The sequence below is a fragment of the Aptenodytes patagonicus genome, chromosome 15, assembly GCF_965638725.1.
Source record: "Aptenodytes patagonicus chromosome 15, bAptPat1.pri.cur, whole genome shotgun sequence".
Classification (NCBI taxonomy): Eukaryota; Metazoa; Chordata; class Aves; order Sphenisciformes; family Spheniscidae; genus Aptenodytes; species Aptenodytes patagonicus.
Window position 1 is genome coordinate 12413168 of NC_134963.1, and position 25448 is coordinate 12438615.

The window sequence follows — 25448 nt, forward strand, 5'->3', positions numbered from 1 at the left end:
GCCGTGGCACTGAACTGCTGCTCACGCGGCACTGCGAATGGAGGAAAACAAGTATTTCACCATTTCTGTGCCATCGGGCTTTTCTGCTACGAGTATCCAGTAACCGGTGTCTCACAAAAGATGTGCCTTTAGGAACGGACAAAATAGTATTTCAGCTCACAACAGCAATGCGTACGAAAGCTACAGCGAAACACACCACCGTTCAGGCCCTCTCAAAGGCAGTGCCTACAGCATCTCGCAACGGCCGCTCGCCGAGAGGCTCGTGGCCCACTGGTTGCTACCGAGTCTCGCCGCGTGTTTGAAAAGCAAACTCGTTAGGAGAAACTTCATAATAGCCGCAGTGCTATCTTATTTATAATACAGCGTTTTGCCATTTCAGAAAAAAATGTGAAATGTTTTTTGCTTCATTCCACAAGTAACCAGCTTTTAATACTGGTGCTCAACTTCGCTAGAGAGCAGGGAAGAAAACATTTTATTCGCCAGATGCTGCAAGGACTTCCTTGCTCCTACACAGACCCCTCTGCCAAGGGAGTTTGGAAAACCAGGGCCTCCGCTGCGTTTCGGTGTGGTACCAGGGACGCAGGTGCCGAGGACACCGCTCCCCAGCAGCGCCGCAGGCAAACGGCGCAGGCGATCTTGCTCACTAAGTAAATTCCTTGAACCGATGTTGAAAGCAGTATCTGCTCCTTATTAGCAACAACTGAAAGATTTGCCAGGTGCCTCCGAATAAGCTACTCCGCTCACTACCCCAATCTTCCTCCTGCTGCCTCGTGGAAATGCCCAATTTCACTTTTGACAGAAGACTGGTAAAGGGTGTTTTAACATACATACAACCTGACAGGGCAGCGTGCGCGGGGCACCGGAATTTTAGGCTCACGTTCCTGCTGGTACCTCACCACCGCTGCCTCCGCGCGAAAGGGCCGAGGGCAGGCTCGGGCAGCGGAGGAAGCCCCGTCAGACCCCCCCTCACCCTCCCGCGGGGGATGGGCCGCTCACGGCGGGAACACGACGGCGCTGGGCTGCTGGCGGGCGCTGACGGGGAGACTTCCCCGAGCCCGTACATGACTCCGTGCAAACGTGCGGTACGAGGAGGCGGAGGGCTCGACCAACGCGCTAACGAAGCTGTCAGCCGCGCCGCCCGCCATCGCCGCCGGTGTCGGGCTCGGCCCTAAGCGCTGAGGGGGCCGCGCTCGCCCCGCCGCTTCCCGCGCCTTCCCCGCAGCCGCGGGCCTGCGGCGGCACGGCCCCTGCCCGCCGCGGGGTCGGCCCCGGCCCCGCTGCCGCCCGGCGCCCCGCGGCCGGCACATGGCGCGCACCACGTCCCGCCGCCGCTGCTCCCGGCGGCCGCCTCCCCCGCAGGGCTGCCCGCCGAGAGTGCCTGCGGGCCCTCGGGGCGCCCCGAGCCTTTCCTCACCCACCGCAGCGCTCGCAAGGTGAGACGACGGCTCGGCGGGCTAGCCCGCGGCGGGGACACGCCGCCCGACAGCGGGGGAGCGCGGCCCCGCCGCCGCCGCCCGCCTTTCCCGGTCAGGCGCCGCGCGGGGGAGCCCCGGTGCGCGCGCCCGCCGCCGCGCCTGCGCGCGGGCCATTAAATGGGTGCGGGGTGGGTAGCGGAAGGCCCCGGTTACGGCGGCTGAGGAGAGATAGAGTCGGGCGAATAGGGAGAGGGCGCGCGAGCCAGCGCGGAGGGGGCCGGAGCCGCGCGAGCGGAGGCGGGCGGGGGACGGCGCCGGCCCGGTGCGCGTGTGGCGCGTAAGGGGGGCGAGCGCGGCGCAGGGCGCCGCCGGGGGGGGCGGGCAGGCAGGGGCGAAGCGGAGCCGGTGGCCGGGGGCAGGAAACGCCGCGGGCGGCGGTAAGGCCTTCAGCGGAGCGGAGCGCCGTCGGGAGACCCGCCGCCGGCGCGGTGAGTGCGACCGCCTGGGCGCAGAGGTGGGGGGGGGGGAGCGGCAGGGCCGTCGGCGCAGGTGAGGATCCGCTGAGTCACCTGCCCCGCCGCCGCTCCGGTGCTTTGGGACGAGGCCTCGGCCGCGCCGTGGGCCGCGCTGCCCCCGCCGCCGCGCGAGTGGCGCCCGTCCCCTCCGGGCGCCGCGGGGGGTGTCCCGGCGGCCCCGCGCCCCCCCCGGCGCTGGCGCTCGCCACCTCTTCCCCCGGTCGTGCCCACGGGGGGATCTTTGTTGTGCTAAAGCTGCTTAGGAGCTGGGCTGCTGTTCTGGGGCGTGGGGCAGGTCTGGCTGGGCTTCGGGAGCGGGTTAAATATTTCATCGAGAGCTGCTTAGTTGAGGTGGGGGAAGCTGCAAGTAGGAAAGAAATGCTGTTAGGGAATGCGTTTCTTATCTGTTGTGTTAGGCTGGAAGGAAAATGCACCCGCTAGAAATATATGTCTCAAAATCTGACGGCTTGGTTTTGCTTTAATTAGGTCCGTGGTCAAAGGCTTTAACGTAACCATGGATAAAAGAGGAGGCATAACAGAAACTGAAAATGGTGATGCTTTCCTGGAGTTGAACAGAATTACAACAAAATACCCACATCGTTATACAAAGGTTAGCTCTCTCCCCTTTCCTCTTAAAAGTTGCGCATGGAGCTATTGGTCACAGAAGTAGAGTGGGAGGTGGAGGCTTCTGTGTAGTAAAGTGAAGGCTGAAAAGCCTTTGCCTGGATTAGGATTTGCAGGGTGGTATAAAATGAGCAACTTGTTAAATGTGATGTAGCTGTGCAATCCTGTCCTTGATATACTTTTGATTCCCACCACCTTATTTTAATATCTGAGCACCTCACAGCATGTGCTGGAGACATTATGGTAGAGACTGAAGTATGTTGTTCTACCAGCTTTCTCAAGCACTTGCACTTCGTAGTTCTACTTTTAGCAATGTTCCTTTAAGAAGTTGACTAAAATGTTTCCTTATAGTAGATGCCACTTCCTTGGAATATACAGCACACCAGATCTTATCAGGAGCTTTAACGTGTTTACTAAGATGCCTTTTGTAATCTTGGACTTGCTCATATTTTGCTGCTGGAAGCCTAAGCACTTATGACTCCAAACAGTGCTTAGTGTTAAAACTTTAACACAAGTGCTTTTGTTTAGCTGCGATACCTAAATGTATGCATGAGTGGAAGACCAGTAACTAAATAACTTGCAAATAAAGATTCTTTCAATACTAAGTGAGTTTGATATGCTGCGGGGCTTAAGGTTCAAACCTTGTTTGGGGTTTTGGTACCACTGCTGAAACATGCTCTTAGACCCTTTCTAGTCTTTAATGGTGGCTGACTTTCCCATTGCTGAAAGCTGTGGGAACAGGTGGTCATTGCTTTGTGGAAATCTATTAAGGTACTTTGCAACAAATGGCCTGAAGCGTGGAACAGGGTGAGACAGTGTACTGTTGCTGACTGTGTTATCTTACTTGAGGAATTCTGAACTGTTAGCTTCCTAGTAGGTTGTTTTTTTAAGAGAAAAAAATTATCATTGTAGCTCTGTTCGTTCGAGATAGTAGGGCTAGCTTATTTTAACTAGACATCAACAATAAACCAAGTACTTCAGAACTGGCAAAACTTACATGGGAATAGTATGGCTTTCTACTTCTCTCTAACTTCTTAGCAAAGATGTACACTTAACTGTCTAAGATGCAAGGCATACTATTGTTCAGATCTTGTTAGTCAATTAACTCTAAAGTGTGGGAGAGGAGCTGTCTTTAAACTTCTGCTGTTGGTAAAGCGGTATCTATACTTGCTTAGTCTTGCCCAACTCCTCTCAAGAGTAGTAACTGAATGCAGCTTCAAATTCTGCTTGCTTTTTTTTGGGCAGTAGTCAGCTAGTGCTGGTGGTAGCTGTACACTGAAACTGATGCATTTGTAGCTTCAGTTTCGTTAATTCAGTTCCTATAGTTTCTGATCAGGATAATGTTGCAGAACTAGTGCCAGAAGGCATCTAGTCTTGTTTATCTGTTGGTTTCCAAGGAGTCTAAAGTCAAGAAACACCAGAAATCAATCTGTGTTAAAATATCTTGTATTGTATGGGGGTTTTCTGGGTTTTTTTACAAGTAGCACCTTAAATATAGCTGCTTTAAGGTGCTCATGGAATCAACATCGTAAGCCATTTTCACATGATCTTGTTTCCTACTAATTAGGGATGGGAGGAACACTGTTTCAGGACATGTGCTGCTGATTTGGAGTGGGGACTCACTTCCTTCAATGGTTTATATTCATTTACTACAGTAGGAAAACAATTGGCTCATACTATGAATCCTTCTAAACTGTTTGAATAAAACTGTTTAATAACAGCTAAACACACCTTTCCCCCCACCCACTTAAAAGTACTAGTGTGTGAATTAAACAAGAAAACCCAAACCCAAAGCACACTCTGGAAGTGCCAGTGTTAATCTCCTCTATTACGAGTGTTATACAGTCCAAGCTGTGTCTTTTCTAGTTCTTTGGAAGCTGTTGCTCCAAAGGTGTACAGCTAATGAGCGAAAGCCAAGAAACAATTCAAATTTTCCTCAGTTAAGTGGAAGAATTGCAATAGGATCTGATTGAGAGCCCAGACTCCCTCTTGTGGCCAACAAAATAGTTAATTTCAAGTCTGGTGATGGACAGTGCTGTTACTACTTGTGATATCTGCATCAGGCTGTGATAGTATTACAGCACTGATGTTCCTCATAGATCAAGGTTTATTTTGGGAAGCTGTGGGCAGAGAGGCCAGTCTCCCTCCCTTTAATGGAACTCTTTTTGCTGAAGACTGGTGCAGGGTGATGCTTGGATGTACATGTATGTGAGTGTGCATATTAAGGTTTTGTCCAGCTACCAAGCTGCCATCTGGAAACTTTCAAATATCAACCTCTCATAGCTAATGAACTGATTTTAATCACGTGGGGATAATGATGTAAAAACTCTAGAGGATACTGTGTTCTTGGGGGGAAAAAGGTAAAGAGATTTCCTTCTTCAGTTTGGCTGATGTGTGGTGTCTGCTGTTAGGATTTCTTTATCCTTCCAGCTGCCCACTGAGTTCTGCACAGTTCTGAATCAATTTAGTACAGTTGGGAGTGAGGCAGATTGAAGAAAGGTAATCTAGGGAGAATAAGTAAGACTAATTAGAAATGTGCATCTTGACTGCAGCCAAGTTAACACTGATTCAGAGCACTGATGATCACACCATTAATAATACTTTTTAAATGTAGCAAACTGCAGTGAAACTGTAGATTGATTGCTAGTCTGCCTCAAATGACTAACTGCTCAGGGCTGTGCAGTAGTAAACTAAGGACTGTATTTGAAAGCTGGTGGAAAGTGGGAAAACTGAAGTAATCATTCAGCATTGATTTCGTGTTGGGTAGAGTGGATAATTGTATAACATACATTTAGATATCTTGGAATTGGTGGTGGTCAGAAATGGCAAGCTTGTCTGGAATTTCCAGATCTACATTAGTAACTGGTATTGTGATAATGCTTTTTTTACCTGCTGAATCTTATATAGCATTAAACATAGCAATTTTGATTCCATCTTGAGAACTTACTAGCTCCAGTATCAGTGATGCCTGTCTTGCTTATAAGCTGAACTGTCCGGGGAAGTGAATAGGTAAACATGTATGATGTGAACAGCCTTTGAAGTGTTAATGAGGTCTGAACCTGACCTAGTAAAGCTTAGAGCTTCAAGTAAGTGTTTGCTCAGTGGCCACTGGTAGAAGAACTGAAAAATAAACTTGCTGTCTAATGTCAACTTTTCACTGCAGTATTTCACAGGAAATGAAACAACATGTTGGGAAACTTGGGTTGTCAAATTAAACCACTAAACTGAACAGGCAGTCTGGAATTGATATTTTGGGTCACTTGAATCTTGTCTGGGTGAAAATTGGAACTAACTTCTTGTTCTTTCTAGGAGGAATTGCTGGATATTAAAGAGCGTCCCTACTCTAAGCAAAGACCTTCTTGTCTTTCTGAAAAATATGACAGGTATTTTCTTGATTATACAAAAACTATATATATTTCTTTCAAAATAAAAGTTTAAATTGCAAAAAATTCTTAGCTAAGAAGCGCACTTACGTTGATGCGAGATCTATGTGCTCCAGAGCTTAGTGTATGACAATGTTTTCAGAAGTACTAATCTACTAGGAAAGGCTTAATGCTCTAGCTAGGAGTTTTGTGCTTTGAACAAAGGTTATATTATGAGATCCGGCAGAAAATAACTTCACACAACACAAGTCTTACAGACTTGCAGGAAAAACTACCAAGAATGTAAGTGGCTGTATAGCACAGACCAACTAGGTCATGTTGCAGCAAGCTGAGATGGATTTCTCTCCCATGTTGACAGTGTACCTCATTTAAAAATGAAGGTGAGAGTGTTCTTGGCTTGTGTTTGTAAGTTTGCTAAACAGCAATATCTTTACTATTCAGACTGATTTATTGTACAAGTAAGTATGAGATTGAGGTAGAACTTTCTGAATGCTTAAGAACAGCGGCATATGATCTCCTTGAGCTATTTTTCAGTGTACCAGGCAAACTTCACCGATAACTAGTGATAGTCGTTATAATCTGATGCTGGGTATTAAACTTCCTTACTGTTACAGAAGGGATCCAGAATACCATGTATGGCGTAATATAGTAAGGCAAAGGTTTAGAAGTTGGGTATGAGAAATGTTTCACTTGTACAGATTGCTAGTCAGTGAATTCTAGGTTTTCAGCAGCAGTACTATGACTTATTTATTAGACTACAAGTAGCAAACAATCCTGCAATCTTATTTTCATAGTGATGGTGTCTGGGATCCAGAGAAGTGGCATGCATCTTTATATCCGAGTTCAGGAAGAACTTCACCAGTGGAAAGCTTTAAAAAAGATTTGGATTCAGATCGGACTTCTCTTATGCGTAGGATAGTAGGTAAGTGTGTTCTTACAGCACAAAACTCAAAACTGAACATAGGCTGTTGGCAAAACCTTTCCTTTGGGATGACACAAATGAGACTAAACAAAGTCTCTCTGAAAATTGTTTGACTGCATAGAATAAGTGTCAAGGAAATCTTGGTTGCTCCGACTATAGTCTAGTTTCAGGTATTCTGGTAACTGTTACCGAAGAACAAACTTAGGTAGCAGTCAGTTATTATATCCTACTATTCGTGCTATATAATAGTAAATATATATGCAATAATGCAAGTGCAGGGGACAATTTCCCTACAATTCAAGGCTGATTACTTCGAAGGTCTATAGTGGGAAAGCAGGTACTTCCTAGGAGACCGCAATGATTCCTCAATATCCAACTGTAAATTTAAGTTTTTTGTCCTCTGCACTTCCTGTGGTCTCGGCTAGATTAGCTTTGCAAAAATAAATCATGAGTGTTTTCCTTCAAAGAGCTCTGGAAAAGCAGCAAGGCTATGGAACAGAAGGCTATTATACAGCTAACTAGCTTTTATTTACTAATACATAAAACTCAATGCTTTTTGCTTGGTCCTTGACTTGTAGATCCAAGAGAGCGAGTGAAAGAAGATGACTTGGATGTAGTCTTAAGTCCACAAAGGCGAAGCTTTGGAGGCGGCTGTCATGTAACTGCAGCTATTAGCTCACGTCGAGCAGGGAGCCCATTAGAGAAGGAGAATGATGGTGTCCGTGTTATTGGTGGCCGCAGGATTGGCAGTGGAAGAATTATCTCTTCTCGTAATTTTGATAAAGACCACCGGGGTGGTGAAAAAGACATACGTGATTCTAGAGATGCAAGAGACCGAGATCGTGACAGGGACTACAAAGATAAACGCTTCAGGGTTTGTTTTTTCTTTTCCTAATTGCATATTAAATTAGAGGTTTTGGACACTTTGCACTACAAGCAACAGGGGCAGGTTAACTGCATGGAGCAGTTGAGTGTTCTGTGCAAGTAGGCTGTTTCTTCTTAGAAGAACCTTTATGGTTTAAAGGATGAGCACTCAGTACTTGAACTTAGTTGTCAATCCTTCTGACAGCTCAGCTGGGATACATCTAATACTGTGTATCTTGCAGACCTCTCCTGTGTAGACTTAATAGCAAGATATTCAAAAGTCTAATAATTCGTTCATTGCTCTTGACCTAGCAGTTGTCAGTGAGCACTGTCTTTAATCTCAGCAGATGGAAGCTTTCAATGCTTTCAGGCATTTTTAAGGGGGGAAAAAAAAAAGAGGAACCACTAGCCTACCTCTCAGGATACAAAACTGAGTTTATATAGGCACTTGCAAACCAATAGCCTTCAGTGTAATAAAGCAGAAATTCAACTATCAAGTTCTTAAAATTTAAAAGCTTACTAAGCATGCTGAGTGTGTGTTTAAACCTTTAAAAAAAAAAAAAAAAAGCCCAGAACTAGTGTGAAAAGGTTGTCATTTGCTTTGGAGGTCAGGGAGGAATCTTATGAAACAGCATTAATGGTTAATGTTTTTAATATCCCACTTCAGAGGGAATTTGGTGACAGCAAACGTGTCTTTGGAGAGCGAAGAAGGAATGACTCTTACACTGAAGAGGAACCTGAGTGGTTCTCTGCTGGTCCTACAAGTCAGTCTGAAACCATTGAGCTCACAGGCTTTGATGATAAAATTTTGGAGGAAGATCACAAAGGGAGAAAGCGTACAAGAAGACGTACAGCCTCACTAAAAGAAGGTAATGGCAAATTTGACAGAAACTTTGCTTGTCTGCTAGTATGGCATATTGCTAGATATAGAGGTGCTTGTTATAGGTCCAGGCAAGTGTAAAGAATAATGCAGTTTATCAGTCTTAAACTTGCATAGCTTTTGGTCATCCTGAAGCAGAAGACGTAAGGCCCATGATTGATCTTTCAGATTGCAGATACCTTTAAGTGATAAAATACTATTTTTTTTTTTCCAAAAGAAAGGCAGGACTGAGAGGCTGGAAAAGAAACTTGTATGGATGTTGAATGATATCAGGAATTTGTAGGCTATTAAAAGGGTCTTGTCCATTTTTTTTATATCCTGCTGGTTGCTAAAGGCTTGGTTTAAGCTAAGCTAATGCTCTGAGGTACTTGAAATATTTTTTCTTATAGAAATACTAGCATTAGTAACACTGATTTGGACATACAGCTGCCAGTAATATAGCTTTAAGCTGAATTTGGAGACTATCTGAATTTGTCTGCAGTCATTGGACTTCAAGTCTACCATTATTATTACCACTGCAAAAGCTGTAGTTTAAACTTTTCTGAGCAAGAGAGAAGATGACTTCCTAATGCTAGAAATTCTGCAGGTGGACAATATAAACCTGAAGAGTTCAGGTTCAGTTGTGTATTCACTTAACTAAAATGTAGTACAATTTCAAGCATACTAGGTTTGTAGTCATGTCACAGCTTTTTTGCAGCACCTGTGCAAGCTTGGTAAGTCGTTAATATGACACGTGCTTTCCTCCTGCTGGAGGAGTAGGAGCAATATTTGTCATATCTTGACAGTATTAAGAAAACTCATGTCAAGTACCAGCTTTCAGGGAGTCTGCTCTCTGGGCCATCTAGGAAGAAAGCAGGAGCTGCCAAAGGATTCTTGATGGAAAAACAGCAGTAGCTGTTAACTTACTGTAACAGCTGTATCTGCTTGGTGTGACATAACATCTGATCTGTTCTGTGTACTTCCTGCGTTGATCAGGATACAGTTGTGCATGATTCTATGGCAATTCTTATTTCCTTGAAGTAGATAGAGCTTTTAGTCTGTAATTAAGACTGTGCTAGAGTTCTAGTGGGCCCTAGTTTCTGTTGTGGCAGATTGGAGCCGGCACAATATAACTGATGAAATAGCACATAGGTGGCTACATTACTTTGGTCCTGTGCTTCGAATTCCTAGGCAAATACATTGACTGTTAGGCACTGTTCCTGCAGGAAATGGTCAAGTTCAGTGACTCAGCATTTGATTTTTCTCTTTAAGGGATAGAATGCAATGGTGGAGTGGCAGAAGAGGATGAAGTGCAAACTGTCCTTGCCAATGAAACTCCAGCAGATCAAGAAGTTCCTAGGGAAGCCGTTTTACAAGAACCAGCTCCAGGAGAGTTTGACTTCAATGAATTCTTTAACTTGGATAAAAGTGTTCCTGGCCTGGCTTCGGTGAGGTGGTTTTTTGTTTGGTTTTTTTTTTAAGACTGGCTGTATTCATGAGAAGCATTTTTGCTGCTGCTGCATTCAATGAAAGCTAAAACTTCTTGCTTTGTGAAAGTTGCTTTATGCAGTGTGTAAGTTAAGATGAATTTGCAGAGGTTTAGCTTTGGAGTGTTAGGATGTTAATCTTCACTGAAAGGGTTGTCAAGCATTGGAACAGCTGCCCAGGGAAGTGACTGAGTCACCATCCCTGGAGGTATTTAAAAGATGTGTAGATGTGGTGCTTAGGGACATGGTTTAGCGGTGGACTTGGCAGTGCTAGGTTAACGGTTGGACTTGATGATCTTAAAGGTCTTTTTTAACCTAAACGGTTCTATGATGTTACTTCTAAAATGTTATCCCTGGGACTGGCTGTATTTCCAAAGAAAGTGTATGAGGCAGAGTAGCTGATTATCTTTTCTTTCTTTTGATTGTTACTTGAAAACTCAAAATCAGCATCCTGGATGGATCTTCTTTGGAAGTATTAGATATGTTCAGAGAAGATTCACTGTACAAACTTTGTACAGCTGAAAAAAGCCTTTTGCAGCTAAGTCTTGGAATTGCAGCAAATGGATATTTTGTGCAAGCTTCCTGAAAAGCAGTAAGCCTGGAGACACCTGATGAATACTGTCTCTGAGACATTGCATCGTTATCAATACCAGTAACATGGCTGAAAGGATGTATGTCTGAGAGGGTTTTAATCTTTATTGCTTAAACCTCTGTATAGTGGTTAATTCATTATTTAGAACTATTACTACTGAGCTGGAAAAACAAACATAGCCTACTAATTCAATCAAAAGCATGTTTAAACAAAGTTATTGATGTGACTAGTAAATACTCTGTGTAGCCCAAGTCATACTTAGATTGCTACTCATACCTAGAAGGTAGTAACAAGACTATGAAGAAAGACTGACAGCTGCACCGCAAGTTTCTTCCAATAGTGGATTTGTACCTCCAGCCATGATTTGATGGGGATTCTGGTACTTCTGTTGATAGCGTACAGTTCTTGAACATCCAATCTCTAGAGGTAATAGTGGATGGTTGGTGTTCACTGTTTTTAGTCTGAAAGCTATAACTGGTCTGTATCTTAGCGTGCTTTTTTCCTCTTCACCACAAGAAGGGGTAAGCAGGTCCAGCAAGTACTGATTAAGCATGGGCCTAATTCATAAACTGCTGATATTTCTATTCTTGATCTCTCCGTCACCAGGAAGAAAAGCTATTCTTGACTATTCTAGATGGTATAACTGATTAGTAGATAGAATTTGAGTAAAAAGGCTTAGTGTTGTAGAAAGGTAAATGTGTTTAAAAAAAAAAGTTGTATTCTGATAGCAAAGAAACAGATCTGATACATCGTTTAGAAACGTTAAGGTTTAAAGAAATAGAATCCTGACCTAGTCTTTAATATGGAAAAGCTGCTTGCATTAAAAAAGGTTCATCATACGGTGGCAGTAATTCAACAAATACAGTGGAGAGTTTGTTCTCCCTATAGAAGATGTAAATGATGTGTCTTTAGTCTTGACAATCTGATTTTCAGCATATCTGCAAGATGGTGACTCCTTCCAAAAGCAGGGAATTCCCAAGTCACAAAATATCTGCTAATGAAACTTTAGTGGGCAGATGTTATAATTTGTCACAAAAGTGGGTTTCAGACTAGCCAGAGCATATCGTAATATTCTTTTTTTGTATTGGCGATATGTCTGTGACAAGTGTTACAGTAGATTTGTACACTTCCTGACATAACTGTCTTAATTCTTCTAACCTGTTAGATTCAAACAATTAAAACCAAATGGATCAACGCTATCTTGTTTTTGCTGTTGGAAATAGTGTTGAGTGCCCCTTGTTTTAGAGAAAACAGCTTCTCTGGCAGAAGGAAGCTGTTCTTCTTTTGTCTAAAAGTAAATGTGCTGCATGGTGAAACTGCACTGGTGCTTATTGAGCAGGCTTTTAACTGGATACTATCTTGCAAGATAGGAAAAGCTTTAGTTTAAGTTAAATTTTATAATGCACTGGTTTTTAAATACTTGTAATAATTAGCAAAGAAGTAAACAGTTGCTATAAACTGTAGTGACTTCTGACAGACTAACTCTATGAAGTACTGCTTAGTGACCTCAGTTCTGTCTGGAGGGAGAAGGTGCTAGCTGCCAGTACTTTGCTGATGACACAGACTCCATTGACTTGAAGAATGCAACCCTCTTAGTCCCAGAATGGTTCAGCATGTGAAGTGCAAGCAAGTAGTCCTTACTGTCTTTCTCCCCCAGCCGTTGTGGGATGCTCACAAGTCAAGGAGTAGTCTCTGCACTTCTTTCCAGGCACTGTCCTTGGCCAGTGCTGGAACTGAATTGAATCGTGGTTGCAGAAAATTCAATGGATCAGTACTCCTGCTGTACAGTGACAGGGACCAGCCTTGAGCCATCTGGCTGTCAAAATTACTAGTTATTATAATATGTTTTCATTCTTGTGGCAAATGCTTCTCAATTTTTTTTGCACATCCACTTTAAAATGGTGTAGTTAATGGTCTTTGGAATCTCTGATTATGCTGTTTCAGTTATAGTTTTACTCTGAACAAATATTTTGTATAAATAAAAGATGTATGATGGGTTATGCTAACTGACTATGCAAATGCTGCCATATTGGAAAGGGGAAAAAAAGCAGTTCAAAGCTTCTAAACTCTGAGAGTAGCATCTAGTTGTCTGTAGCAGAAGAATCTTGGTTGCACAGGAAAGCTTCTCAAAGATGTTGCTGATCTTGCTTCTGTTAAGATTATCTCTTTTTTTTCTTTCCCCCCCCCCCATAATCTAGATGATAGAGGATGTGCTGGGGGAAGGTTCAGTGTCTGCCAGCAGGTTCAGCAGGTGGTTTTCTAATCCTAGTCGTTCTGGAAGTCGGTCAAGCAGCTTGAGATCTACACCACATGAGGAACTGGAGAGGCTAGCAGGTAAGACTATAGGACAATACAGGGTCAGATAGCCTCCTTCCATATTCCTTCCTACTCATTCAGTAAGAACATGGCAGATAAAGCTTTAGGATAGTGAATTCTCCCACAGTTTAAGCACTTGATGTTCTTTTGGAAGCTCTTAGAGTAAGCAGCTATAAGTTCTTTTTTATAAGTGTTCTTGTCATGCTCCTGATGACTTCCCAGCTGATCTTGGGCAAGGGGTGTGAGGCATAACTTTTCAGTGACATGTTGAAGTTGGTTACCAGTGTATGTTCATCTTGAGGCATTGGGTTGGTAAACTGATGTCGCAGTGCTCCTGGTTTTGCTGTTTCAGGTCTAGAGCAAGCCATTCTCTCCCCTGGCCAGAACTCTGGAAACTACTTTGCTCCCATTCCATTGGAAGACCACTCTGAAAACAAAGTGGACATCCTAGAAATGCTACAGAAAGCCAAAGTGGACTTAAAACCTCTTCTCTCAAGTCTTTCAGCCAACAAGGAAAAGCTTAGAGAGAGCAGTAAGTGCCTCTTCAGATATTGTCAAGTTCTTGTGATGCAGTATCTCAAGGCAAGAGGCTTGGTATTCTGGAAACCTCAACTGCCAAGTCCAGGAGTAGGAAGTATTATAGGTTTACTTACAGTACTGAAACCCCAGTATTCAACAAATCTCAGTTGTGTCAATATCGTCACTGCTTCTTTTCATCCTAATCACAGGATGACATCAGGACTCCGTCAGACTGCTTTACTGGCCAGTAATAATCATAAGTTAAGATGATGCAAGTCTTGACCTAAGTTTCCAGCTTTGTCTATGGCATTTACATACATTTTTCATACTGGAGACTGATAATGCCAGCTCTGAAACTGTGTGGCATTTAAACTCTGGCTTTACCAAAAACTTAACGTGTAAGTCATTCTTGCAAGCATCTATAATGGATCACATTGATCCATGAAGTATCAGTATCTAAAAAGATGAACAGTGGCTTGAGGATGTCAATTTTTCCAAGTGCATACTGTAAACTTGAACTTCTCATGGCTGTTGCTAGCACTTGAAGCACAGTGGTCTGTGCTTGCTGTTCAGTGCATGAATTAAATAATTAACATAGAGCTACAACATAGGAACAGATTGTCTTAGTTATGCTAACTTGGCTAGAATCACAGGATTTCAGGGAACTTAGTCTGTTAGAATTCACTTTTGCTAGCATCGGCTGTTCTAAACAGAGTTCAGGGCTGACTTTAAGCTTAATGTTCAAGGGCAGATCCAAGTTAGAGATTTGCATGTTTGGGCCCATAGCATGCATGGAGGGTACAAAATGCATGTGTTCTTTGAAATCTTACGGTCTAATTCCAAATTGGTTTCTCTTTGGCAAGCAGCATGTATTGCCATGTAAGCTGGACTGAACAAAAGGTAATGCTACTCTGTGATTTGTGTGAAGTAGCTAGGAAGGAAAGCATCCAAGCCCTGCAAATATTCTTAAGCATCCAGTCTGGGAGTAGGGAGTGTTGGCTAACATGTGGAGAACTTTTTCTTAATTTGACTTAAATAGAACTACAAGTCTTTTCTGTTGTTCTGCTTAGTCTGACTTTCCTACTAAAAGCTTTTTAAACTTTGATCCTCACAAAGCAAGGATGAAGGAACAAAAACTTGTGGGGAAGCTTCCATTCATTCAAAAGTACCTGATGTGGGTTCTGTATTCCCATAAAATGCTGTACAGTTCTTCAAGTGTTGTGGAGTTTTCAGGTCAATTCCTCTCCACCAACATCATGTTTTTCCTCATGTTCCATACTGCATGTCTGCATCATTGTTTCTTTTCTCCACCTTCTTGCCCAAATTTCCAGTAAATCTTATTTCTTTGGTCCACCATCTGCTACAGCAACCCATGGCATGCTCCTGTCTCTTCTTCCTTTTCTCTTAAGGTGTCATACCTTGTGATGTGTGTTAGTAGGTCCATAAAGCATGTCTAGCCTTGATGTTGGGCACTGATAGATATTTATATGTGTATACACAGGGAAAAAGTACGGCTTAATAACACTCGTACCTTATTCTGGTTATGCCAGTGAAATCTTTCTATAGTGGCTTTAATTTCTGAGGGAAAAAAAAATCTACTTCAAACTTTATGCACACCAAACTAAGTGTGTAACTGAGTCTCCAAAGTATCTAAATTTTCCAGGTATGTATTCTCTCTACTTATGATAGCTTCAGACAATTTGACATCGCTTACACTGTGGCTGTAAGACCATCTGATCTCCTGGAGTATAAGATAAATGGAACTTTCCTAATTGAAAGAGAACAAACTCTGTTGTCAGATGAATATTCTCTACTAAAAGCAGGTGAAGTTGTAAAATGTGGTAATGACATGTCTTGCAGGATAAATAAAAGCTAGTGAGAGCTTATCAGTTGAAACCTAAACAGGTTCTTGTGGAATCTTACATGCCTGTAGTTGTGCATGGCAATACTCCTAATTTAAATATTAGAATATCAGTCTAAACACAGGTCAGACATGGTTTGACAGCTAGTTTGAATATCAGAAGATAAGTTTTTGGCTGTTCCTTGTTGAATACAAGTTGTTTGAAAACACCTGCACAAGAATTATTAGCTCACTTGTAAACAGAGAACCATGGTTTACCAGTATTTCTCCTGTATTTCTCAGCACATTCAGGAGTTGTACTTTCAGTGGAAGAAGTTGAAGCTGGGCTAAAAGGCCTGAAAGTGGATCAGGAGGGGAAAATTGCTACTCCATTTATGGCCGAGCAAATGGAGGAAGCATTGAATGTCACTGGCTCCAGACAGATCAAGAAAGATGGAGATATGACTGCATTTAACAAACTGGTCAGCAGTATGAAGGCAAGTGGGACTCTACCTTCACAGCCCAAAGTCAATGTAAGTAGCAGACACCTGGTTCTTCTGAACTGTAAATGGATCTGTGCTAAGATGTGTTATGAACTGGAAACCCCTTACACAACCCTTCTGATAACATGTGAGCCTTGACTGGATACAGCAGCATGATATTAAATACAGGCTTACATTCAGAATATTGTTGCTTGGAGGGGAATGTAAGGGAGGTGCTTTGGTCTCTTTTCCCTAGCCAAAGTAACTGAAAGTGGGCCTTTTTTCAGGTCAGAGTTCACAGGGATGATTTCATGTTAAGTTTCTGAAAGGCTCAGAACTCTAATTAATGTGAGAAGTCTAATAATTGCCACCTTGAAAGTGGACCTATGTGAATATCTAGTCAAATTGATTAATATCTGGACTTGAAGACTATAAATACTTGCCCCCAAAAAGGCCCTGTATGATGAAAGGGCTGAATCTCCTACTATAGAGGACATTTTGACTAGTGTCTAAGATTCTCCTACACTTGAACTCATCCTGTCTGAACCTTATTTAATAAGAACAAATACATCTGTAGAAAAGGTACTGTCTATATAACAGATATCATCAGTCCACTCTTTATGGAAGACTTGCTAGTGGTTTAATGGTTGCCTCAGTGCTGCTATGAAAAGGCATCTCTTAAAATGCTTGTAGTGTGCGTACAATTAACACTTACCTGAAGCTCAGATGTCTTGCTTTGATGACTTTTGTTTTGATAGAGGTATGTCAGTGCACAACCTAATATTTTAAACTTGGGTTTTAAAATTATTTGCACTAAGATAAAACTGAACTGAGTACTTGTTAGCTGAAAGATTAATATTAAACAACTGATACTAGGCTTTAGACTGAGATTGTAGTATGAAATTTCATCTTGCTACTAACTGCCTAAACAGTATGCTTGACCCAAAGCTCTCAATAACTACTTCTGGCATCATAAAATACTTCTAATAACTGAGTAAGTCTAAAGCATCTGTTTTTCTTGCCAAACTCTACCCAAGGACTTTTAGCCTCATCCCACTTCACTAAAAGATAGTAAAGAATGTAAATTTAGCCTGTGAGGAATTTGCAGACTGATTTCACACTTAAATCAAGACTCTTGTTTCTGACTGTCCCTTTATATTGACATGTAATTTTGATGCATAGAAGAATATCTTAAATAATTTCTCTAATATACAAACACTTTTCAGTGTTTGCATAGTTTCAGTTGACCACTTGGCCCAATGGTTCATCTCCAGTTTACACAATTATATGTATTCATATATCTTACTCAAACTTGAATAAGGCACACTGGACTACCTGTATGCAATCTAGCACTAGGCGTTTTCTTAGCTAGGGAAGATCTATGAGCCAGCTCAGCCCTTGGCTTTGCTGGAATTTCATTTGACTGATGCATAAACTATGCTTCTAACAGAACAGGTGAAATTATTTCTGTCACTGAGACAAATGTGGCTTGTCTCTTAATGAGTCTGATGCTTGTTGTATCTACATCTAATTTACAATGTTTTCATTTTCTTAGAGTCTTGAGAGCCACTTATTGTCACCTCCAGAGATGCCAGGCCAGCCTCTATCAAAGAATATTCTACAGGTACTTCTTATTGGTGGGGGAAAGTACTTAAAAGGGCATTCCCAATAGGAAAACAAAAATTATTTGAAAAGAAGACATTTAAGGCAATTATGACATCAGTAGTCAGACATGACTTCCTATAGAGGAAAGAGAACTAGTCACTAGTTCAGTTTACTTAGAAATTTGTCTTGTCATGCTATTTCCTATGATTACAACTTGAAAATGAAAAGCCTGGCTAAGTGCCTAATTCTAAGGGCAATCCAGATTTGGTGTATCTAGTTGCACAAGTCCACCTTGTCTCTTTAACTTGCTATGAATAGTGTAGCCTGTAGTCTAGTAAAATGAGCTCGTTTGTATAAATTGATTGTATTTTGAACATTTTTCATTACTTATTCTTAGGAACTTCTTGGTCCACCCATTACCAGACCTGCTTCATCAAATGTCTTAAGTGGCCTGATAGGTGGTTTGGAACCTTCAGCCTCTTTACTGACACAAAGAGCACCTTCTCCCCCTATTCCACCTGTGTTTCCAACTCGAGCTGCTTCTGCAGATTACCTGCGTCATAGAATATCTTCACCCATTGGTGAGACTGGTTGCAAAACAGTTTTTTCTTTTCTTTTACTTGAGTTTGTTTTAAAGAATGCTTTACAGAACAATAAGAACTTCCCAGCACTTGGTGGGCAGCTAGGTCAGTCTCTGCCTCTTGAGTGCAAGATGCCTTTTTACTTACTAGTCTCTAATGTTAAACTAATCTCCAAAAAGTGTAGATGTCTGACAGATCAATTAGACCTCACAGTAAATTCTGGTGTGGAGTAATGTGCTCAGCTACTGTATAAGAAGCCAATTTTCAGGAACTACTTGGCCGTTTGTATTGCAAAACACTACCAGTAGCCTCCCTGTAGCTCTCCAGCCTAGTGACAAGGAAAAGACATAGCTCTGTGTAGACTTAAGGGATGAGCTGGGAGTAATCCTTAATTCATGTAGAATTGTTTAACTTGGGGATGTAGATTGTATGTATTGAAAGAAATTGTTAGTCCTTTTAAATGCAACTGTTGAATGTTCTTTAGGTTTTGGACAAGGTTCTCAGCAATTGCTTGGTGATCCATTTCCAGGTGTAAGGAAGCCCATGAGTCCAGTTGCTGCACAGGTTAGACTAAATGCGTTTTGCTTAATGTGTATTCATCTCTTTTTATATTGTGTGGTCTAGAACTAACTGGTGGAAACACATACTTAACTCTTGCATTCAGATGTTTATGCTTAATTAAGTTCATTTTGAGTGTGAGGATGCAAAGTCTAATTTAATACAGTCTCAAAACCTCACTGCGATTGGACCCATCTTAAAGTACCTGAAGTACAAGATTTTTTGAAACTTCTATTGTCTGTCCATAAAACAGATGGCTGTTGGTGGACAGACACTTCGAAGACATTCGTAGCTATAGCAGTAAATCTTCAGTATCTTAAAAAAACACCCAACCAAATACAAGCTCTGATTTGTGTGTTTTTTATGCAACTCCAGATGAGTCCCTTGGAAATACAGCAAGCTGCATTAGAGGGACTAGCATTGCCACATGACTTAGCCATACAGGCAGCAAACTACTATCAGCATGGCTTTGGTAAACCACAAATAGACAAAAGCAGAGATGGCTACAGAAACAGGTGAGTATCTGACTGCAAAATTTAAGGGGTACTCTGTCAACTGATTTTAAGTGCGTATTTTCTTTCACTAGATGTTAGTACTAGTGACTCGAGCTTGTACTGGTTCTTGGCAATCCTGCCTTCCATTCTGTGCCAAGAGTAGAGCTGCTTCTTACTAACTTCCTGTCTGTTAACAGGCAGCAGCGAGTGACTAAATCACCTGCACCAGGACACAGAGGGAATGCATCTTCTCCAGCCCCTACAGCATCCATTACCAGCATGGTCAGTACCTAATGTATAATGATTGTAGGAAAAGCTGTAAAAGTGTCTGCAGTAACTAGACTATAGCAATTGTAATCAATGAGAGAAAGGGATACCATAGAGGAGTTAAACATTCATTTATAACCATTACCAATCAACTGTTTATAACCATTAATAATGGTTATATTGGTGGCCACATGATGCAAGAATGAATTACACTTCATGCTTAACTCAATGTCTTCACTTTGGAAAACAGCCTTTTCTGACCACTATCTTACCTAAAACTGAAGAAGAACCATTAATACTACCTTGACCTGGTCTTCTGAAACCAAAGGAAGATAACTATGAAAACTCAGGCCCTCGTATTTTGGTACTTAAATTTTCAGAAGACGAGTGCTGAAAACCATTAGCTGCTTTAGAGAACACTGGTCTTCAGGTATGAAGTGACTAATCTAAGTGTCTGTAAGGTTGAAATATTACCTAAGAGCTTCAGGGTCACTCTGAAAATAAATAAAATCTCAAAGTCAAGGTGTTGCCTCACTGCCTTCAGTACTATGTAGAATGTTGCTTTGATGTAAATTTTCCAATAAATCAGTCAAGTACTTGCTTGCAGCTCAGGACTAACACAGACTATGAGCTGTTAAATCAAACAAGTACTTTTGTTTGTATATCAAATGAGTAGCTTCCACAGATGCTGTGTAACGTTGGGGGAAAAATACAAATGAGACAATAGTTCTCTGCAGATCTGTCAGCCCTGAGTTAATACAGATAAGGCAGCTCTGTAGGAACTCGTGTTGAGCTGCTGTTCTGAACCAATAGCAAAAAGGAAACAGCTGTAACTTAAAATACAGCTTCAATCCTGTTAAAGGTATATTTAACTTTGAGAACATCTGCTGGTTTTAATAATATCGGACTTCCGCAAAAGCTAAAGAGAAGTGCTTAAACTATAGAATAAAGCTATGAAACAAGGTGAAGTAAAATGATGGGCACACAGTGGCTGATTCAAAAGAGCTTTAAATGGAAAGGGTGTGCTAGAACTGGTGTCCACCCACAACTGAGATAGTGTGGCCTAGATAATGAGCACCGAGTAAGGCGTTGCTTTTTACTATGTTCTCTGCAGCTGTCTCCTTCCTTTACACCTACCTCGGTGATTCGCAAGATGTATGAGAGCAAGGAGAAAAGCAAAGAGGAGCCAGTTTCTGGGAAAATGAAAGTCAGTGATGGTAAAGATGAAAATCAGAGGCCAAATGAAGGTATTGTAATGGCTTTAAAATAACACACACAAGAGATTTGGAATAGAATCAAAGAGCTTCAGCACATAATATGCCCAAGCTAACTTTAGACATTCCCGATCTGTGGAGATGAGGGTGTAGAAATGAGCCTATAATAAGAGAAAGGGTTAGAGCTACGGAGGGGATGCACTTCCAGGTGCACTCTTCCAGCAGTGTTGGGTTTAAATCCTTTTTTTTCTTATCTGTCAGTTTGTGAGCAATAGTGACACAATAGTGACACTGGACTAAAACTGTTTCTTTGCAACTGCTCTTGATGAACAAGCATATTAACAATAATGCTTCCATAGCTCTCTACACCACTAACTGAATACAAACAGCTTATAGTGCTCTCAAGACATCTTAACTGAACAATCAAAGCTGAGACCAATTAAGCTCTTTTAAGTGTAGCAGATCAAGGAAGCATTTTGTCACCCTAACTGATGTAAGTGGCTATTAAAAGGAAATGCTTGATACAGATTGCCTGACTCAGTAAGACTAACATGCCTGATTGCCATGATGTTGTACTTCAGTACTGGTAACTACAGAGATAGCTTGCAGTTCCTATTATACAGTTGACTTTTTTTTTTGTCTTTTTAGCACTCCAACTGTTACTGCTACCTCAACTGGTAGCAGATGACTCTAAGATATTTTAGGCCTTGTCTAACTGATCTATATGGTCTGTGGAAGTAGCTTCTTGAGGTGCTTTAGTGTTCCAAATCTTTCCAAGCAGATGTCAGACATAGAAGGCTGCTGCTAACCCCGAGACACATCTAAACTGAAAAACCACTTCAGGCTAGATTTCTGGCACAACCCCAAATTATAATCTTGTCTAGGGAGGATCCCTTGTACCTCCTGTCTCCTTTGGGACTGACTCATCCATGCTGCCCGTTCAAAATTTCTAAGAAAGAGGAAAAATAAGAATTACAGGTGGAGTCACTGCTGATTGTGACCTAATTTAAGCTTGCTGTCAAGGGATTTCTGTGGAACATATTCCTTCTCATTACTGTTTTGATATAATTTGGCCAAAAGCATCCAGGAAAGACAGATGCTTACTATTAAATCCATATGACTAAAGTTCAGCTACTCCTGGAATATAGCTATCAAAGCCAGTTATTAGCTTTAATTTTCATTAGCTGTAATCTCTAGCTGTGGACTATAATAGTTGTATTCAATTCTAGCTACAGATAACCTACTGTCTAGTTCTGTGGAGAATGCAGATCAAGAAACTTTGCCCACCTTAGGTACCAAACTACCTGCACTGCAACGCTCTGCATGTTCCACACCTCTTACCCAAGCAAATCGTTGCACCAAAGAGCAAGACTACAGGCCTAAATCAACTGGTAGAAAGACTCCTACAATGGCCTCCCCAGTACCAGGAGGCCCTTTTCTTCGTCCTGTTCATCAAGTACCCCTTGTTCCCCATGTACCAATTGTACGACCTGCTCATCAACTGCATCCAGGATTGGTCCAGAGAATGCTGGCACAGGGGGTTCATCCGCAACATCTTCCTCTACTGCAAGCAGGTAATCCATACTTTTTTTTTTCCCCCTTAAGTTAATGCATGTTCTCTGTAAGACTGACTTTGTGCTAGGAACAGCACAAACTGATACTCATTACTGGTAATGTTTATTACATCAAAACTTACCTTTAAAACCAGGCAACAAATTCCAACCCATTTAAATATATAAACGTTTGTTTTGCTTGCAGTTCTTTATGCTTATTAGGTAAGAAGTTTCCTCACTCTTGTTTCACAGGTATGCTTCCTCCTGGAGTGGACCTGTCTCACTTGCAGGGAATATCTGCTCCCATCCTTGGCCAACCTTTTTATCCACTACCAACAGCCAGCCATCACATCTTAAATCCACGCTCTGGGACACCTTTGCAGCTAGCGATGATGCAACAGCAACTACAGCGATCAGGTAGGCTAAAACATAAAACAGGAGTGAGTTTTAGAACACTGACTAGCCTGCTCCAGGTACTATACTTGTTGGCCTGTTTCAGTATACTGTGATAACAGGAAGCTACTTCAGTAATTTAGATATTCATAATTGCTAACCTTGTGTGGGTATCAGAGCAGTTCTGGCCACTGCAGACTCTCTCTTACGCCAGAAGAAAGTCCAAGTGAAGCATTCAGTTTCAAGATACATGTTGCTATTGACAGACCTGCCCCTTGCAGCATGTGTTGCAGTCTTTCCTTCCTTGCTGGGTGAGAGGCCACCCACCTATCTCAAACAAAATGCTATTTGATGCTGGTCTTCCAGTTAAAACCTGCATGATACTGTGTCCAGAACTGGCAGTGTCAGGCAGTTTACAGGAGTACTAACAAGAGAATAAACGTGGGGTCTGGATTTCCCAAGGCTAATAGAACGGGTAAAAGCTACGCTCAGCTCGCATGCCTTATCGAGTCATTGCTCTGGGCAAATCTCAGTTGGGTGAACGTATTACTCCGCCTCTAATAGCTTTACGTTTCACAGGCACTGGAGCACAGGGATCACCCGCTGGTGCGCAAACAACCCCTCAGAATGTGCTGTCTCGGACTGGATTATCTCATGGGCACACACAGCTTGACCACCGCCCCAGCCAGAGAAGTGGCTCTCCCATTGGCCTTGCAAAATGGTTTGGTTCAGATGTCTTGCAGCAGCCTCTCCCTTCCATGCCATCCAAAGTCATCAGTGTAGATGAACTGGAATACCGGCAGTGAACAGTGACCACTGGGTGGGACACTTGTGATTCTTTAGACTGGATAAAAATGTCCATAGTCAGGACTTCACCTCTGTTTGTTTTTTGGGGCTTTTATTTTTAGCACTCTGTGCAAAATTTCTTTTTGAGAGACTAAAGCACATGGCACCTGTCCTGGTCTCATGTCTGCATCAAGACTAAAGGATCCATTATGGCTTGAATAGTGAAGCCTGAAGAAATTCAGATGCAAGACAAAGCCAGTTTAATCCTGGAAGTGTCTATTTTTTGTTTTTGTAAGATATGTGAATGAAGTGCTGATATTCTCTAGTGTAGAGGTAGCAGCTATGGATTCCTCCTGCAGAAAACTAAATGTATAGACCCTTGTGTACAGACTTGTGTATAAACAATCTTTTGTATATATACACATAGAATAGCCTTTTTGAATCTATACAGCTGTACATAAGAGTAGCTGATAACAGTTGAGCTTTAGTTGTGCCTATGGTTTGGATCTTTCTCCATTGTACATGTGGGACTTTCTTTAAGATTAAAGTTGCATATCCTAAGTGTGAGTGAACAGGATAAAGTTGCTTTGCCTTTTCTTGCTGCTCATCTCTTCTAGGTCTCCCTCTCACGTTCTTCTGTCACGTACTGTGCACTCAGTGTAGCTAAAGTGTCAAAGTAAAAAGCCCACATCTTGCTGTCTGTATAACAAAGGTCTGATTCCTTGCCATCAAATGAGAATTGTTTAGTCTTCAAAACAGCCTTGAGGATGGGACCTGGTACAGTAATGATAAAGCCAGATCTTAGTCTGCCATAAGCAAAGAGACTGTAGGTACCTACTGGTCACAGTTCTGTCAAGAGGGCTGGTGCTGGTCCTTGTTTAGCTGCAGTATTTTCCTTGTTTTAATCTTTCAAACCAGTTAGTAAAGGTCATCAAAATGGAGCCTTTACATCCTCACCCTTCAACTCCTCAGTCATAGCTGTGGTATGTTCTATACTGCCTTCAGTTCTATTTATAGAACGGAGTCCCAAGAACTGTCCTAAATCTAGCGTGCATCTACTGATGCAGTTACTGTGAAACTTGCCCTTGGAGTCTTGTTCTGTGGCTTGAAAGGGGGAGGATGGGGTAATTTTGTGATCTTACTGTGTATATTTGGTTTTAAAATACTATGTTCCTTTTAAGCCCGTTTCACTTTCCTGAACAGTTAAGTGTTCTCTTCCATCCTTCTACTGCATGGTTCCTCACTTCACTTTCTCACTTGTGTTGAGTCTAGTACTGCTGTCATGTCCTCTATCTAGCTTAGGCCATTGTGCTCTTTTTTAAAAGGTGAAAGCAAAACCAGAATTCTCACGGACTTGCTCTTTCTTAGGTCTCACTGAATGCAAAACCAGCAGCAGGAAAAAAAAAAAATCACTTGACTGTATTATAACAATTGCCAGCATGCTGTGGTGGGTTTGTTTCAGTCCAGCAGAGACAATGTTGTACAGAAATAGCAAGCTGAAATCTCCAATGTGGAATCTGTTGGGGGTCACCCATACTTCTAGTGGTTGTTCCTAAAACAATCTGTAAAACATGCAATCACCAGCTTGTCCTTGTAAGATTGTTTTCATACTTTTTTAACTTGACACTTTCCCAGTAACATTCTGTAAATAAAGTTGATTCTACCAGCTGTCTGTATCAACTGCTCTTAAACTAAATTATAATGTCAGTATATTGACTAATTTTTAGCATTGTTCTTGTTTGAGCTGAATCTGCAGAAAAGTTCCATGTTTTCCAAGTAAGAAAACTTATCTTCCATGTAGGGGAGAGGAACAGTCTGCTTTGATGAAGGTAACTGGCCTCACTAAAGACGTACAATGGAATTGCTGCATTTAAATGTTTTTGTACAGCCATGGTTAAGTGTAAGGAATGAGATTCCAGTGTACCAGAACAACTCGTAAAACTAACCAGCCCTGAAGAAAGGGTGAATGAGGTTTGCTCTTCGTAGCTTCTACTCTGCCCCCTTCCAGTCAAGGCTGATAACCCCAGCACAGCTGCAGTAGTTCAGCTGACTTACGCAGGAATCTACTTCTAAGCTTAGAAAAAATATTAGGGAAAATGTTTTTTTACCAGGCTGAGTAGCAACCACTGTTGCAAGGATTTAGTACTTGAATGGGTGTCTGAAATCACTGTACTTCTCT

General features: G+C 42.1%; 1 protein-coding gene across 4 annotated transcripts; it reads left to right on the forward strand.

The window, feature by feature from the left end:
* The first annotated feature begins 1700 nt into the window (after positions 1-1700).
* On the forward strand, positions 1701-24972 carry EIF4ENIF1 (eukaryotic translation initiation factor 4E nuclear import factor 1). Of its 4 annotated transcripts, none has more exons than XM_076353273.1 (19): positions 1701-1737; positions 2417-2540; positions 5864-5937; positions 6732-6859; positions 7438-7733; positions 8391-8592; positions 9855-10030; positions 12860-12995; positions 13330-13509; positions 15640-15869; positions 17374-17442; positions 17821-18004; positions 18489-18568; positions 18938-19077; positions 19254-19338; positions 20438-20570; positions 21767-22111; positions 22343-22507; positions 23063-24972. In XM_076353273.1, the coding sequence occupies exons 2-19, from the start codon at positions 2445-2447 to the stop codon at positions 23287-23289; spliced, it is 2946 nt and encodes a 981-aa protein (XP_076209388.1). In that variant the 5' UTR covers positions 1701-1737; positions 2417-2444; the 3' UTR covers positions 23290-24972. The 4 variants fall into 4 exon arrangements, with proteins under 4 accessions (XP_076209388.1, XP_076209386.1, XP_076209389.1 ...); XM_076353271.1 differs by lacking the exon at positions 1701-1737 and adding an exon at positions 1839-1903; XM_076353274.1 differs by lacking the exon at positions 1701-1737 and adding an exon at positions 1839-1903 and having other exon boundaries at positions 21830-22111.
* Positions 24973-25448: the final 476 nt, after the last annotated feature.